This window comes from Salmo salar, chromosome ssa19 (genome assembly GCF_905237065.1).
Source record: "Salmo salar chromosome ssa19, Ssal_v3.1, whole genome shotgun sequence".
In the NCBI taxonomy this organism is placed as follows: domain Eukaryota; kingdom Metazoa; phylum Chordata; class Actinopteri; order Salmoniformes; family Salmonidae; genus Salmo; species Salmo salar.
In genome coordinates this window covers 63,663,482-63,681,026 of record NC_059460.1, presented here as the reverse complement: position 1 = coordinate 63,681,026, position 17,545 = coordinate 63,663,482, and the positions used below count along the sequence as shown (strand labels likewise).

General features: G+C 41.6%; 1 protein-coding gene across 2 annotated transcripts in view; it reads left to right on the top strand.

Moving 5' to 3' along the window:
* Positions 1–16,203, top strand: part of pth3r (parathyroid hormone 3 receptor) — a 60,262-nt gene extending 44,059 nt beyond the window's left edge. Inside the window, exons 8-13 of one of the 2 annotated variants that reach the window (XM_014158628.2) lie at positions 5,467–5,527; positions 5,614–5,680; positions 5,979–6,073; positions 6,531–6,672; positions 8,041–8,082; positions 15,329–16,203. In XM_014158628.2, coding sequence (XP_014014103.1) covers positions 5,467–5,527; positions 5,614–5,680; positions 5,979–6,073; positions 6,531–6,672; positions 8,041–8,082; positions 15,329–15,856 — 935 coding nt within the window. In that variant the 3' untranslated portion in view covers positions 15,857–16,203. The remainder of the gene's footprint in view (positions 1–5,466; positions 5,528–5,613; positions 5,681–5,978; positions 6,074–6,530; positions 6,673–8,040; positions 8,083–15,328) is intronic. The other variant, XM_014158629.2, reaches the window with a different exon arrangement.
* The last annotated feature ends 1,342 nt before the right edge of the window (positions 16,204–17,545 follow it).

Genomic DNA, 17,545 nt, shown 5'->3' with positions numbered 1-17,545 from the left:
AAAACCGTCGAATGCATGCCAGCAAAACCACTACACAACACAACACATTAATTGCACTATAACAGTGGCAAACGGTGCCCACAAACTGTTAGGGTCTACATAAAGCTGTCCCAACATCTTACCACTGCTACACCTGGCTATCAGCGGAGCCTTGTCTGGCAGCAAAACAGTTCATTCAGCCTCATTTACTGTCTTTTAAAAAAACATAGCTGATATGGCTGACTTGCTTAAACAAATGTGGTTTCTAATGACAGTTGAGATGTACAAACTATGGCATAAGGGAACGACAAGCGGATAAGAGGCAATCCATAATTTCGATTAAGACAATGACCGAGCTAGGACTGTTACATTGGTCAATATAACTATTTGTTTAGCACTTCTGAAATGTACAACAACAGAATTCAGAACATGTGCCGTTCTTACAGTGCTCTCCCTGTACACCAAGTTAGAACCGTAGGATAAGTAAAGGGGGCATATAAGCAGACAATGAAAGCTCTTACAATATTTGATGATTACATTTCTCTAAAACAGGTTATAGGCTACAGTAGAACAGTCAGAACAGTAGGCGAAATTAAGAGCGGTAAATATACCAAATTATTAGGGTGAGGCACATGGGCTACTAACAGCTTACTACACAACATACACTTAGCATTACTTTCTTAGTTACAGTATACATATCTCCCTGGCATATTACATAATTTATGAAGCAGCAAACAATATATTTTTGGACTCACATTGTTGTGCTCGGCTCACTTGAACAGGAAGGTGGCGTGGCAGTCATTCGAGTTAACAGTTGTTTTGTGCGCGGCACAAATCATGCTTCATTGACAGCATGGCCAATGTTGGATGCTTATCATTTTAAACTTGGAAAATAACCCCTTAATCCCAGATTTGGGACCACAGAGCCACTGTCACTGATTCCTTCCAAACCACTCATTGTTGAATTTGCGATTTCCAACTTGTTGTGAAATGTTTGTCCAATGGCCGATGAGCACCGATATGTTTTATCTATAATTTCTCCATTATTTCTCTTCATATGACAAGGATTAAAAAGGATTTGCCAGTAGATTGTCGACTTGATTCATGATGATGACTGCTAGCTAAGATTGTGAAAGTATGATGTTGACATGATCAGTCCAATCAAAGCTACTGTACATATAACGTGATTTGACATCATTTTATCTGTGGCCAATGACCTTGAGCCTTCTTGGATGGGCACTTCTATGGCAGCAGCCGAAGGGCTAGAATTTTCAAGGTCTGCTCTTCCACTTGGCAGTGAAGTAAAGTCCCCATGAGTGACAGAACACTGAGCCAATCACAGCGCAATGCTCTGTATTTTCTGCTGGCTTGCCCCACCACCACAGAAAGCATTGCGCTAGGCTGAAACGCCTGCATTTTGGAGCCGGCTTACTCAAGAAAACAAAAAAGAGACCCTGTTTGTATGCAGCTTTATTAACTCAATGATATACACTGCTCAAAAAAATAAAGGGAACACTTAACCTGTTGGGGCTCGGGGGCAGTATTGAGACATTTTGAAAAAAATATGTGCCCATTTTTAACTGCCTCCTACACCAACTCAGAAGCTAGGATATGCATATTATTAACACATTCGGATAGAAAACACTCTGAATTTTCTAAAACAGTTTGAATGGTGTCTGTAAGTATAACAAAACTCATATTGCAGGCAAAAACCTGTGAAAAATAGATCCAAAAAAATGTGGATTTTGTGACTGTACTATTTAGTGTCATTGTTTTATAGATACCATAGTGAGAAAGGATTCATTTCGCAACACCTACGGCTTCCACTAGATGTCAACGATCTTTATAAAGTTGTTTGAAGCGTCTATGATAAACAGAGAGCAAATTAGAATCCAAGGAAGTTGACATGTCATCACTTCATTTTTTTGCGCCTGCGCATAAATCTGAGAGACGTGAGTTTGTCATAATTTTTATCTAGACATAGGATAGGTTGTGTGAAAATATTACTGATGTTTAACGTTAAAAATGGACCAAAAGATTAATGCTAAACAACATTTGACATGTTTGAACGAACATAAATAGATTATTTACTAGGTTTTTTTGCTTTTCGGCGTGATTTTACCAGCCCCACACCACGTTTTGTGGGAGCATAATGAACGCTAAGTACTTGGTGTTATTTGGACATAAATTATGAACTTTGTCAAAAGAAACCACATTTGTTCCGGACCTGGAATGCCTTCCGGACCTGGGATCCTGCCTTCTGATGGAGATAATCAAAGGTAAGGGGGTATTTACAATGTTATTATCGATTTTAGATGATGCTAACTGTATAGCATAGCCTGTTGTTCTTAGCATAGCACCCCGTTTATTGCAAAATGTGATTTCCCAGTAAAGTTATTTTGAGATCTGGCCATTCGGTAGCAATTACGAGATGATAATATATTATTCTTTGAATGACAATATTATAATTTACCAATGTTTTCGAATAGTAATTTTGTTATGTTCACCGGAAGCATTTCAGAGAAGAAAAAATCTGAATTTCACGCTACTGTAAAATGCTGTTTTTGGATATAAATATGAACTTGATGGAACAAGAAATGCATGTATTGTATAACATAATGTCCTAGGAGTGTCATCTGATGGAGATTGACAAAAGTTAGTGCATAATTCAAGCTGGTTTCTGCTTTTGGTGATGCCTGACCTTGAATTGAAAATGGATGTTTGTACTTTTGTGGCTATGTACTGTCCTAACATAATCTAACTTTATGCTTTTGCCGTAAAGCCTCTTTGAAAATCGAACAATGTGGTTAGATTAAGGAGATGTTTATCATTTAAATTGTGTAAAATAGTTGATTGTTTGAGAAATTGAAATTATTAGATTTTTTATGTTTTGAATTTCCAGCCTTGTTAGCAATCCCGGCTCGGGGTTCATTGCTAACCTGTAGCCCCAACAGGTTTTAAACAACACAATGTAACTCCAAGTCAATCACACTTCTGTGAAATCAAACTGTCCACTTAGGAAGCAACACTGATTGACAATACATTTTGTATGCTGTTGTGCAAATGGAATAGACAACAGGTGGAAATTATAGGCAATTAGCAAGACACCCCCAATAAAGGAGTGGTTCTGCAGGTTGGGACCACAGACCACTTCTCAGTTCCTATTCTTCCTGGCTGATGTTTTGGTCACTTTTGAATGCTGGCGGTGCTTTCACTCTAGTGGTAGCATGAGACGGAGTCTACAACCCACACAAGTGGCTCAGGTAGTGCAGCTCATCCAGGATGGCACATCAATGCGAGCTATGGCAAGAAGGTTTGCTGTGTCTGTCAGCGTAGTGTCCAGAGCATGGAGGCGCTACCAGGAGACAGGCCAGTACATCAGGAGACGTGGAGGAGGCCGTAGGAGGGCAACAACCCAGCAGCAGGACCGCTACCTCCGCCTTTGTGCAAGGAGGAGCAGGAGAAGCACTGCCAGAGCCCTGCAAAATGACCTCCAGCAGGCCACAAATGTGCATGTGTCTGCTCAAACGGTCAGAAACAGACTCCATGAGGGTGGTATGAGGGCCCAACGTCCACAGGTGGGGGTTGTGCTTACAGCCCAACACCGTGCAGGACGTTTGGCATTTGCCAGAGAACACCAAGATTGGCAAATTCGCCACTGGCGCCCTGTGCTCTTCACAGATGAAAGCAGGTTCACACTGAGCACGTGACAGACGTGACAGAGTCTGGAGACGCCGTGGAGAACATTCTGCTGCCTGCAACATCCTCCAGCATGACCGGTTTGGCGGTGGGTCAGTCATGGTGTGGGGTGGCATTTCTTTGGGGGGCCGCACAGCCCTCCATGTGCTCGCCAGAGGTAGCCTGACTGCCATTAGGTACCGAGATGAGATCCTCAGACCCCTTGTGAGACCATATGCTGGTGCGGTTGGCCCTGGGTTCCTCCTAATGCAAGACAATGCTAGACCTCATGTGGCTGGAGTGTGTCAGCAGTTCCTGCAAGAGGAAGGCATTGATGCTATGGACTGGCCCGCGCGTTCCCCAGACCTGAATCCAATTGAGCACATCTGGGACATCATGTCTCGCTCCATCCACCAACGCCACGTTGCACCACAGACTGTCCAGGAGTTGGCGGATGCTTTAGTCCAGGTCTGGGAGGAGATCCCTCAGGAGACCATCCGCCACCTCATCAGGAGCATGCCCAGGCGTTGTAGGGAGGTCATACAGGCACGTGGAGGCCACACACACTACTGAGCCTCATTTTGACTTGTTTTAAGGACATTACATCAAAGTAATGTAGTGTTTCCACTTTAATTTTGAGTGCGACTCCAAATCCAGACCTCCATGGGTTGATAAATTGGATTTCCATTGATTATTTTTGTGTGATTTTGTTGTCAGCACATTCAACTATGTAAAGAAAAAAGTATTTAATAAGATTATTTCTTTCATTCAGATCTAGGATGTGTTTTTTAAGTGTTCCCTTTATTTTTTTGAGCAGTATATATTATTTTACATTGTTTGTAAACTGATATGTGACATGTATTAATGCCAAAAGAACATGCAAAGCATGTTAATGCTAAAAATGTGGGGCTCAAAACAACTGCCCTGAATGACTGGTCGCCACTGGGTATATATCATTAATCTAAAAATCCAAAAAAGGGTTTAAAAGAAGCCACAGATTGCCCCTTTAAACACTCCTCCATGTGTTGTGAGATCAGATTATGTGAGTAGTGCACCTGTAGGAAAAGACCAGAGGTGTAAAGTACTTGAGTAAAAAATACTTCAAAGTACTACTTAAGTAGTTTTTTTAGGTATCTGTACTGAACTTTACTGTTCATATTTTGACAACTTTTACTTTTACTTCACTACATTCCTAAAGACAATTATGTACTTTTTACTTCACACATTTTCCCTGACACCCAAAAGTACTTGTTACATTTTGAATGCTTAGCAGGACAGGAAAATAGTCTAATTCATACACCTATCAAGAGAACATCCCTTGCCATCTCTAATGCCTCTGATCTGTTGCTTAGTTAAATTAAAAAATAACAAAAATATCTGGTGGGCTCACTAAACACATGCTTTGTTTGCAAATTATGTCTCGCTATCCGTAAATTAAACAAAACAAAGAAAATGGTGCCGTCTGGTTTGTTTAATATAAGGAATTTTAAATAATTTTTACTTTTGATACTTAAGTATATTTTATGAATTCCATTTACTTTTAATACTTAAGTATATTTATAACAATACTTTTAGACTTTTACACAGGTAGGATTTTACTGGGTGACTTTTACTTTTACTTGAGTCATTTTCTTTTAAAGTGTCTTTCCTTTTACTCAAGTATGACAATTGGGTACTTTTTCCGCCATTGGAAAAGACCCCCTGGAAAGACACCTTTGTTGTGTATGTAAGATAGCACAGATGGGAATTCAACATTATTCAACATTAATCTATTTCACCCTCCTACCGCTTTGCCTCCCTCTCTCATAGGTGTCCCTGCGGTGTTTGTGTCCATTTGGGTCAGTGCGCGAGCATCATTGGCAGACACTCAGTGAGTCCCTTTATACATAATTGTGTGTACATCACATTGAAGTGAATAATCACACTTAACAGTAGCTATTCTACACACATTTGCAGGTGCTGGGACATCAGTGCGGGAAATCTGAAGTGGATCTATCAAGTCCCAATTCTTGCAGCCATTGTAGTAAGCAAATATTTCCTTTTCACCTAGACTCATCCACTTCACAAGCACTGGTCTCTTGTCCCTTTTTTATGGTTTGATAGCATCCTTGATTTCACATCAAACATTTTATTTGACACAATCCAAATAAACTCAAAAGCTGAAAGGTACTATTTATTGGACGTCTCCGCTTTCCGCTGATCTCCAACTTTATACCATGAATACGGTGTCCGAAGTCAGAGTGACTGTTACACCAACTCCTTGTGACTCTGAGGCTGTCTTAATATGGACACCTTACATCTATTTCTAACTCTTCCTACAGGTGAACTTCTTCTTGTTCCTCAACATCATCCGAGTGTTGGCCTCTAAGCTGTGGGAGACCAACACAGGCAAACTGGACCCCCGTCAGCAGTACAGGTGAGGGGCTGCATTAGACTAATAATAAACAGTAAAAGACTGACAATAGACTAGTAATAAACTGGTAATGCACTTGTAATAAACAGTAAAAGACTGACAATAAACTAGTAATAAACTAGTAATGCACTAGTAATGTAATAAACAGTACTAGTAATAGCATGGATAAATTAATGGATACATGCTTTATGCATATGATACAACCCACAATTTCTTCACTTGCGATACAGCCTAGGCTAGTTTTTCCTGATTGCATGACATGTGACTGTAAATTTGGGTTTTGAAAAATATAATTTGAAATCAGAAATCACCATACAATGGCTGTATCTTGATGATAAATCCTAAGTTGTCTTACATAGCTTCATGTTTCTCTAAATCAAGGCCACTATTCAAACATAGATAAATAGCATCTTCACTGCTATAATATTATCTGTAAAATTGTGTCTGCTACTGTCCACAGGAAGCTGTTGAAATCCACCCTTGTCCTGATGCCCTTGTTTGGAGTGCACTATATGGTGTTTATGGCTCTACCCTACACTGAGGTTACGGGCCTGTTGTGGCAGGTGCAGATGCACTACGAGATGTTCTTCAACTCTTCCCAGGTCAGACACCCCAAAGGGCAAATACTCCCTGAGAGAAAAACATAATTTTTCTAGTGTTTTGATCGCAGGTTGATGTTTATTGTCACGAGTCTTGTCCTGGAGGCAGAACTGAGTGATTTCCCCATAGATAGGCCAGCTGAAAAGTAACAATTGGCTATATTGTAAAAATTCATAAAAAAAACCATTTGATTTTTGGTCTTTATTTAATTTTGGGATTGTCATCCAAAGGGTTCCAGCTATAACATGTAGTGTCGTTTTGTTAGATAAAATCCTTCTTTATATCCCAAAAAGTCTGTTTAGTTGGCACCATCGATTTGAGTAATCCACTCGTTCAACATGCAGAGAAAGGAATCCGAAAATGTAATCTTTATTTCAACAAGTCAAAATATGTTTCTATTTACTCCTCAGATACCCTAAAATGTAATCAAACTATAATATTTCTTATGGAAAGAAGTATGTTCAATAGGTAACCGATTTTAGCAGGTGCGTCCTGTCTTCATGGCACACATTTTTTACATTGATATTTTAGTCATTTAGCAGATGCTCTTATCCAGAGCAGCTTACAGTAGAGTGCATACATTTTATTACATATTTTAAATACTGGCCCCCCGTGGGAATCGAACCCACAACCCTGGCGTTGCAAGCGCCATGCTCTACCAACTGAGCTACAGTGGTCTCTCACACGCAAACACGAATTTCCAAGACTGTGTTCCTGTACTAAAACTGATATTTCGTATTCGTCTTTGAAGTTACAAGCCTGAAACCTTGAACATAGACTGCTGACACCCTGTGGAATCCATAAGAATTGCATCCAGGGAGCTAATATTCAATATGACCTTATACTTGCCATTCCAAGAGGATGGTCTCTCAAAAAAATAATTCTGCTTGGTTTTTCTTTGGATTTTCTTCTACCATATCTATTGTGTTATATTCTCTCTCCTACATTATTTTAACATTTCTTCAAACTTCAAAGTGTTTTCTTTCCAATGGTACCAATTATATGCATATATTAGCTTCAGGGCCTGAGGAACAGGCAGTTTACTTTGGGCATGTCATTCAGGCGGAAATTGAGAAAAAAAAGGGCCTAGCCCTAAGAAGGGTTAGGGTTAGGCATTATGGTTAGCAGTGTGTCTTTTTTTGTGGCTGTGTTAGCTAGACACCACTCTGCAGAGCTGCCTCCAGTACAAAACTCATGACGAAAAAAGGCTAATCTTATGCAGGCTATTGTCCATCATCTGTTGATGACTATTGATGACAGATTTATGTTATATCCTAAAAATCTGTCCTAAGTCCTGTTCATAAATGTCGAACAGCACTAAATCTATTTCCTTTATCTAAACTTGGGCTTTTTCCCTTTTATCCTTTCAGGGATTCTTTGTGGCATTCATCTACTGTTTCTGCAATGGGGAGGTAAATGCAGAACAACCTACCTCATTTTGCATATCTACGGAAGTCCAGAGAGGACATATGAATAAAAAATAATTTTCCCTCGTTATGTCACGACTTATCTCATAATCACTACATAACAACAATTGTTTTGTCGAGATGAAGATATAATCAAAAGTTACACACATCATCTAATGATTTGTTCAGATGCACAATAATCACTTAATCAAGGAGCGCTGTGGCTGCGTTGATGTTTTAAGCCCTGAACAATGCTTGACTGGCAATTGTCTCCCTGGCTGTGTGCCCCAAAGACTACAGTCAATCGCGTTCAAGGAATAACGCAGCTAACTTGGCTAGACTTGTGAGCTAGCTAGTTAGCTAAGTAGCTTGTTACCTATGCTGGTTGTTAGCGTGCATAACTGTGTATAAATATCCTAAACAAATATATAAACGCAACATGTGACAATTTCCAAGATTTTACTGAGTTACAGTTCATATAAGGACATAAGTAAATTTAAATAAATAAATTGGGCCCTAATCTATGGATTTCACATGACTGGAAATGCAGATATGCATCTGTTGGTCACAGATACTCTACGTGACCAAAAGTATGTGGACACCTGCTCGTCGAACATCTCATTCCAAAATCAGGGGCATTAATATGGAGTTGGTCCCCCCTTTGCTGCTTTAGCAGCCTCCACTCTTTTGGAAAGGCTTTCCACTAGCTGTTGGAATATTGCTCCAGAGACTCCCTTCCATTCAGCCACAAGAGCATTAGTGAGGTCCGGCACTGATGTTGGACGATTAGGCCTGGCACGCAGTTGGCATTCCAATTCATCCCAAAGGTGTTCGATGGGGTTGAGGTCAGGGCTCTGTACAGACCAGTCAAGTCCTTCCACACCAATCTCGACAAACCATTTCTGCATCGCTTTGTGCACTGGGGCATTGTTATGATGAAACAGGAAAGGGCCTTCCCCAAACTGTTGTCACAAGGTTGGAAGCATAGAATCGTCTCTCGAATGTCATTGTATGCTGTAGCGTTAAGATTTCCCTTCACTGGAACTAAGGATCCTAGCCCGAACCATGAAAAACAGCTCCCAACGAACAGTTATTGTGCTGAAGTGTCTTCCAGAGGCAGTTTGGAACTCGGTAGTGATTGTTTCAACCAAGGACAAACGATGTGTACGCAGTACATGCATCAGGACTCAGCAATCTCGTTCTGTGAGCTTGTGTGGCCTACCACTTCTTGGTTGAGCCATTGTTACTCCTAGACTTTTCCACTTCACAACAACAGTACTTACAATTGACTGGGGCAGCTGTAGCAGAGCAGAAATTTGATGAACTGACTTGTTGGAAAGGTGGCATCCTATGACGGTGCCACATTGAAAGTCACTGAGCTCTTCACTAAGGCCATTCTACTGCCAATGTTTGTCTATGGAGATTGCATGGCTGTGTGCTAAATTTTATACACCTGTCAGCAATGGGTGCAGCTGAAATAGCCAAATCCATTCATTTAAAGGGCTATCCACATACGTTTCTGTATATATAGTATGCCTTTAAAAAAAGTGGGGGCGTGGATCAGAAAACCAGTCAGTATCTGGTGTGACCACCATTTTCCTCATGCAGCACGACATATCTCCTTCGCATAGAGTGGATCAGGCTGTTGATTCTGGCCTGTGGAATGTTGTCCCACTCCTCTTCAATGGCTGTGCGAAGTTGCTGGATATTGGCAGGAACTGGAACACACTGTTGTACACGTCAATCCGGAGCATCCCAAACATCCTCAATGGGTGACATGTCTGGTGAGTATGCAGGCCATGGACGAACTGGGACATTTTCAGCTTCCAGGAATTGTGTAAAGATCCTTGCCACATGGGGCCGTGCATTATCATGCTGAAACATGAGGTGATGGTGGCAGATAAAATGGCTTCAGGATCCCATCACAGTATCTCTCTGCATTCAAATTGCCATCGATAAAAGGCAATTGTGTTTGTTTTCCATAGCTTATGCCTGCCCATATCATAGCCCCACTGCCAATATGGGGCACTCTGTTCACAATGTTGGCATCAGAAAACCTCTTTCCCACATGACACAATACACGTGGTCTGCAGTTGTAGGTCGGTTGGACATATTGCCAAATTCTCTAAAATGATGTTGAAGGCGGCTTACGGTAGATGAACATGAACATTAAATTATCTGGCAACAGCTCTGGTGGACATTCCTGCCATCATCATGCCAATTGCACGCTCCCTCAAAACGAGATATCTGTGACATTGTGTCCTGTGACAAAACTGCAAATTTGAGTGACTTTTTATTGTACCCAGCACAAGGTGCACCTGTGTAATGATCATGCTGTTAAATCAGCTTTTTGATATGCCACACCTGTCAGGTGTATGGATTATCTTGGCAAAGGAGAAATTCTCAGTAACAAGGATGAAAACAAATTTGTGAACCAATTTCGAGATAAATAACCTTTTTGCGCGCATGGAGTGGGTGAGCTCTATTCCTGGAATGCTCACAGGCTGATGAATCAGGATGCTGCCTTGTAGGCTGTTTCATATGTAAGGCTCCTTGCAAACATTGTTGGCAGAATACAGTGCATTCGGAAAGTATTAAGACCTCTTTTCTTTTTCCACATGTTGTTACATTACAGCCTTATTCTAAAATTGATTACATACATTTCCTCATCAATCTACACACAATACCCCATAATGACAAAGCGAAAACAGGTTTTTAGAAATATTTGCAAATGTATTAAGAATAAAAAAATGAAATACCTTCTTTACATAACAATTCAGACCCTTTGCAATGAGAATCGAAATTGAGCTCATGTGCATCCTGTTTCCATTGATCATCCTTGTGATTTTTCTACAACTTGATTGGAGTCCACCTGTGGTAAATTCAATTAATTGGACATGATTTGGAAAGACACACTGTCTATTAATGTCCCGCAGTTGACAGTGCATGTCAGAACAAAAATCAAGCCATGAGGTCGAAGGAATTGTCTGTAGAGCTCCAAGACAGGATTGTGTCGAGGCACAGATCTGGGAAAGGGTACCAAAGAATTTCCCCAGCATTGAGGTTCCCCAAGAACACAGTGGCCTCCATCATTCCTAAATGGAAGAAGTTAGGAACCACAAACTTTTCCTAGAGCTGCAAACTGAGCAATTGGGGGAGAAGTGCCTTGGTCAGGGAGGTGACCAACAACCCAATGGTTACTCTGACAGAGCTCCAGAGTGCCTCTGTGGAGATGGGAGAACCTTACAGAAGGAAAACCTTCTCTGCATCACTCCACCAATCAGGCCTTTATGCTAGAGTGGCTAGACAAAACCCACTCCTCAGTAAAAGGCACATGACAGCCCGGCTTGGAGTTTGCCAAAAGGCACCGAAATGACTCTGACCATGTGAAACAAGATTCTCTGGTCTGATGAAATGAAGATTGAACTCTATGGCCTGAATGCCAAGCGTCACGTCTGGAGGAAACCTGGCACCATCCCTACGGTGAAGCATGGTGGTAGCAACATCATGCTGTGGGGATGTTTTTCAGCGGCAGGGACTGGGATACTAGTCAAGATCGAGGGAAAGATGAATGGAGCAAAGTACAGAGAGATCCTCGATTAAAATCTGCTCCAGAGCGCTCAGGACCTCAGACTGGGGCAAAAGTTCACCTTCCAAAAGGACAACGACCCTAATCACACATCCAAGACAATGCAGGAGTGGCTTCGGAACAAGTCTCTGAATGTCCTTGAGTGGCCCAGCCAGAGCCCGGACTTGAACCTGATCGATCATCTCTGGAGAGAACTGAAAATATCTGTGCAGCGACGCTCCCCATCCAACCTGACAGAGCTTGAGAGGATCTGCAGAGAAGAATGTGAGAAACTCCTCAAATACAGGCGTGCCAAGCTTGTAGCGTCATACCCAAGATGACTCGAGGCTGTAATCGCTGCCGAAGGTGCTTCCACAAAGTACTGAGTAAAGGGTCTGAATACTTATGTAAATGTGATATTTCAGTTTATTTATTTTTTATAAATTAGAAAAAAATTCTCAAACTGTTTTTGCTTTGTCATTATGGGGTATTGTGTGTAGATTGATGAGGAAAACAAACAATTCAATCCATTTTAGAATAAGGCTGTCACTGTAGATGGATGCAGTTCATTGAAGCACAGCTGGCCTGGTACATTATTTGCTGCCTCCTTCATTCGTGATGCACTGTTTCAGTTTCAATGACTCAATATTTTGTACAAAAACGGATGAATGTAACTAATCGAATCAAATCAAATCAAACTTTATTTGTCACATGCGCCAAATACAAGCCCTTAACCAACAGTGCAGTTCAAGAAGAGTTGAGAAAATATTTACCAAATAAACTAAAGTAAAAAATTATAAAAAGTAACACAATAAAAAAACAATAACGAGGCTATATACAGGAGGTACCGGTACTGAATAATTGTGCAGGGGTACAGGTTAGTTGAGGTAATTTGTACATGTAGGTAGGGGTGAAGTGACTATGCATAGATAATAAACAGCGAGTAGCAGCAGTGTACAAAACCAATGGAGGGGGGGTGTCAATGTAAATAGTCCGGTGGCCATTTGATTAATTGTTAAGCAGTTTTATGGCTTGGGAATGTCATTGTGTCATAAGACCTCTTTTCTTTTTCCACATGTTGTTCCACATGTTGCCATTTGGTTAGCTAGCAATAAATGTGAATCACTTTGCTAGCTAGCTAGCTTTGCTGAACTTAAATTATCCAGTTAGCATATCTCTTGCATACGTAAATTCACTCTGGTGCGCAGAATAACTAATGAATTTACAAACGAAAGCACAACACCCATTGAATATGACCGGTGTCAGTAAACGTCTGCCAAAAAAGTAATTAAATTGTTGCCAGCAGCACAGTTGGTCACTAACACACTAGATAACATATAAACAGCCTAACCAGCCCTGCTAGGGTGAGTAAATGGTCAGTGGAGGCTACCGTGGGGAGAACGGCTCATAATAATGGCCGTAACGGAGCAAATGGAAAGGTATCAAACACCTGGAAACCATGTGTTTGACGTATTTGATACCATTCCACTGATTCCGCTCCAGTCATTATCATGAGCCCGTTCTACCCAATTAAGGTGCCACCAGCCTCCTGTGTGTGAGTTCTTCTATCATTTGTGTCCAGAAGTAGTTAGCAAGCTACCCAACTTTGTGTGCTTGACTGCCATTGTGAGGAACGCTCAGATTAACTGTCCAGTGTCAATAGTGCGTTATACAACGGGTGGTTCTAATCCTGATTGCTGATTGGTTAAAACCGCATTCCTGTCGGTGCCTATTCCACATGTTACCACTGGTTAAATCTATGATGTTAAAATGCCTATTTACTCTGTTCCATCTGACTGCTCAATCCACTGTCTCATCAGCCCAGCCAGGCAATTTATAAACTTGATCTCCTCTATAAAATGCAACTACACATTATCTCACATTTCTTTTAGACAAACATTTCGTTTTCAACAGCAGAGATTTGTATTAACCTTGTCTGTCTGTCTGACATTTACAACATTGTTTCAATATTTTCAAATGCGAATTCGATCTCCAGCTGTCCCATAGTAATGAACGTGTCGGGAGTCGGGACGAGACAGGCAGGCAGCATTTCTCAGCCAGTCGAAATCATGAATCAGCTGCCATAATTTGTATAGATATATACAAAGAAATGTCAATTGAAAAAAGGTAAAAAGAAACGAAGTGCAGCTAGTTTGCAGTCATTCCAGCTTCAGTTTGAAGTGATTGTTTTAGCTGTGTTGTTGGCTAGCTCCTCTGAACAACAGTGTCCTGATGAGAGTGCACATTTTTTATGCCAGGCGAAATCGTGCATCTTTAGCTCATTGTTATGGATGTATCTAAATAAATGCAGCTACTGTTGTTATTCTGGCTGCACTGTTTGACGTGACTGTAAGTTAGCCGAAGTTGGCTACCTAGCAATCAAGGGATAAGAATGTTGACAGCAAGTATGGCAATGGACATGTAGAATGAATGACTGCGTCGCGTCCGTAGATACAGAACAAAAAGACTGAACGACTGGGTCGCGTCTCTGGCAACCGAACCGATAGAACGAACGACCAGCCGGCTTGGGTAGCAATCCTAGATTTGTGTCGGAACTATATCTTGTGGAAGGATGAAATGGTATGAATAAATTCAACAAAATGAAGTTTTTAATGAAAATATGTCAATTATTATTTGAATATGTTGGTAACCCGTTGTATAAAAGCGATAATGCCCTCGAAGCCGGTGTTTCGTCTCGGGCCTAACAACACCTGTGCCAATATATCCTCCAAACACCGGCTTCTCGGGCATTATCACTTAATTGTGCAGTCTGAACGCTCGGAGAGCTAAACGCTCTGAATTTACGAACAGACTATTTGACAATGCTCTGAATTTACGAACGACCCAGAGCGCCCTCTGACACACTGAAGGGAATTTACAAACACACACTTAGTTGTCAATCAAATGTATTTGGCATCGATCAAATGGGCGGTCAGGCAAGTTCCCATTCAGTTGTCAAAACGTGGGTTGGGACAAGCATGCATTGGCAGGCAAGCGGCAGAAGGACGGGCAAGCTACTATTCCCCATTGTTAATCAGTGCAATTTTGATAGCCAACTAGCTGAACATTTTTGAGAGGGTTTATCTAATGTTCCGTCGTTAGATTTTAGCTCATCTTGCTCTTGCTATTAGTTGTTGATCTTGTTGTTGATGTGCATAACTGAGGGAGAGAGAGCCTACCTTATCATGGTTTGATCAATAGGACTGTAAAGTTCCCAAATGTAAGAGGACTCCCCTGATATTTACATATTTTTGTGGCTTTTGCCGAATGCATTCTAATAATCTAAAGTCGTGCTGTTACTACTGCCTGTAAACACACAGTCCAGTTCAAAGTGAATGATGGCAGGCCCGTGTGGCAAATAGCTTTTTTGCATAAAGGGCTACTGTAGCTCTGATTGGTTATGGCACACCGGTCTGCATAGACTCCGGTCCTGGATGAGACCGATGTTTTTATTAGGTTATATTTACAGCAGTGTCTATTAATTGTCCAAACACACGGCCGCTTTCTCACTGTTTATTACTATAGAATTTTCACAAATGCCTTACTCTGTCATTCCCAAACATTCTATGAATTTATGAAAACGAGCATATCTAAGTGCTCGCTTGTCAGAAAATGTAACAGATTTTTATAAGATTTAATGTTGCTAAAACACTGTCAGTTCCACTTTAATTCCTGTCTTCCCAGGTGCAGGCGGAGGTAAAGAAGGCATGGCTACGGCGGAGCCTGGCCCTGGACCTCAAACAGAAGACCCGGGTGACCAGCAGTGGGGGCGGGGGCAGCTGCTACTACGGCGGTATGATGTCACACACCACCACCCACAGCGTGAGTCTGACTGTGGCCAATCCCAGAGGAATGTCCCTGAATGGGGGAGGGGCATCTGGGGTGGGAGGAGCTGGGGGAAGCAACGTGGGAGGGGGAAGCAGGCAGCCACGCCTCACCTCCACCTTCCATCCCCTCACCAACCTGCCAGGTTATGTGCCCAGCAACACGGAGACCCCGAGGCAGAAACTGGTCATTTGGAGGCCCGGGGTGGGGGCTGGAGCTGGGGCCGGTGTTGGTGCCTTTCCCAGGCACCCCAGGGCTGCTAACGAGGGGATCCAAGTGGGTGGTGGTGGAGCCAAGACAGAGACTGCAGTCTCTGTGCCCCAGCGGTTGGGAGATGAGGACCCCTGCTGCTCTTTGTCTCTAAAGGAACTAGAGACCATCTTGTGAACTGGAACTGTCAGATCTATGGTGTCTAACAGTGAGAGCAGCACTGTATCAGATAGCTTTACTTATCCAGATTCCTGCCATGGATCCATATCAAGGCTCCATTCAAGTGATCTCCAATGACCTATTTGAATCTCCCCTGAATCCCTTGTTTGATTGACTGATGTCTGAAGACTTAGCTACTACGTACATTTAGTTGGGGTTAAAGAATCATTGTGTGTAAACTGGTCTAATGACACGATTACCAATGGAACATTGATCCATTGATCATGAATAAATAACATGTACTTTTAGCATGATTGGTGATGTAATTTATCAGTGGTTGTAATAAAGAAACCAATGACTAGTGAGTTGCTGCACCAATTATGGAATGTGGAGTCCTGCATGCCTTTGTACACGTGCCATATTTGTTTGTCAGGTGCATTTGATATCTTCTGCTTTGTATCATCGTTAGACAGACTATTGTTTTTCCTTTTATATTTGCCTGTCTGTCTGCTTGTCTGTTTTCTCTGATCTCTTCTCTGTCTGCATAACAATTCATGCACTATTTGTCTATTGTAGTGAGATGTAATTTTTATCTGAGAAAAACGTGGAAATTAAGTGTTTTACAGCGATGAATAAGCAGCAGTAGGCTGCATTTGATGATATCCTTACCTGGGGCCCATCGCCCAACGAGCAAAACTAGTGCATTTAAAATCCCAATACACTTTACCATAAAACAATAATAGATTAATAAAATAACAAAAACACATGTCTAAAACAGTAAAATATCAGCTCAGGATTTACCTTAGCTTCACACAGGAAGCACAGATGTAAAGAAATTGTTATTTTGGATAGTGATAGCACACTTGATATGTACAGTGCATTCGGTAAGTATTCAGACCCCTTCTCTTTTTACACATTTTGTTACGTTACAGCCTTATTCTAAAATGTATTAAATAGTTTTTATTTATTTATCAATCTACACACAATACCCGATAATGACAAAGCAAAAACAGGTTTTCAGGTTTTCAATTTTTGCAAATGTATTAAAAATAAAACCAACGTAAATATCACATTTACTGTACATAAGTATTCAGACCCTTTACTCAGTACTTTGTTGAAGCAGCTTTGGCAGCGATTACAGCCTTGAATATTTTGGGTATGACGCTACAAGTTTGGCACACCTGTATTTGGGGAGTTTCTCCCATTCTTCTCTGCAGATCCTCTCAAGCTCTGTCAGGTTGGGTGGGGACAGTTGCTGCACAGCTATTTTCAGTTCTCCAGAGATGCTTGATTGGGTTCAAGTCCGGGCTCTGGCTGGGCCACTCAAGGACATTCAGAGACTTGTCCTGAAGCCACTCCTGCGTTGTCTTGGCTGTTTGCTTAGGGTTGTTGTCCTGTTTGAAGGTGAACCTTCACTCCAGTGTGAGGTCCTGAGTGCTCTGGAGCAGGTTTTCATCAAGGCTCTGTTCATCTTTCCCTCGATCCTGACTAGACTCCCAGTCCCTGCTGCTGAAACATCCCCTCAGCATGATGCTACCACCACCATACTTCACTGTAGGGATGGTGGCAGGTTTCCTCCAGATGTGACACTTGGCATTCAGGCCAAAGACTTCAATCTTGGTTTCATTAGACCAGAGAATCTTGTTTCTCATGGTCTGAGAGTCCTTTAGGTGCCTTTTGGCAAACTCCAAGCAGGCTGTCATGTGC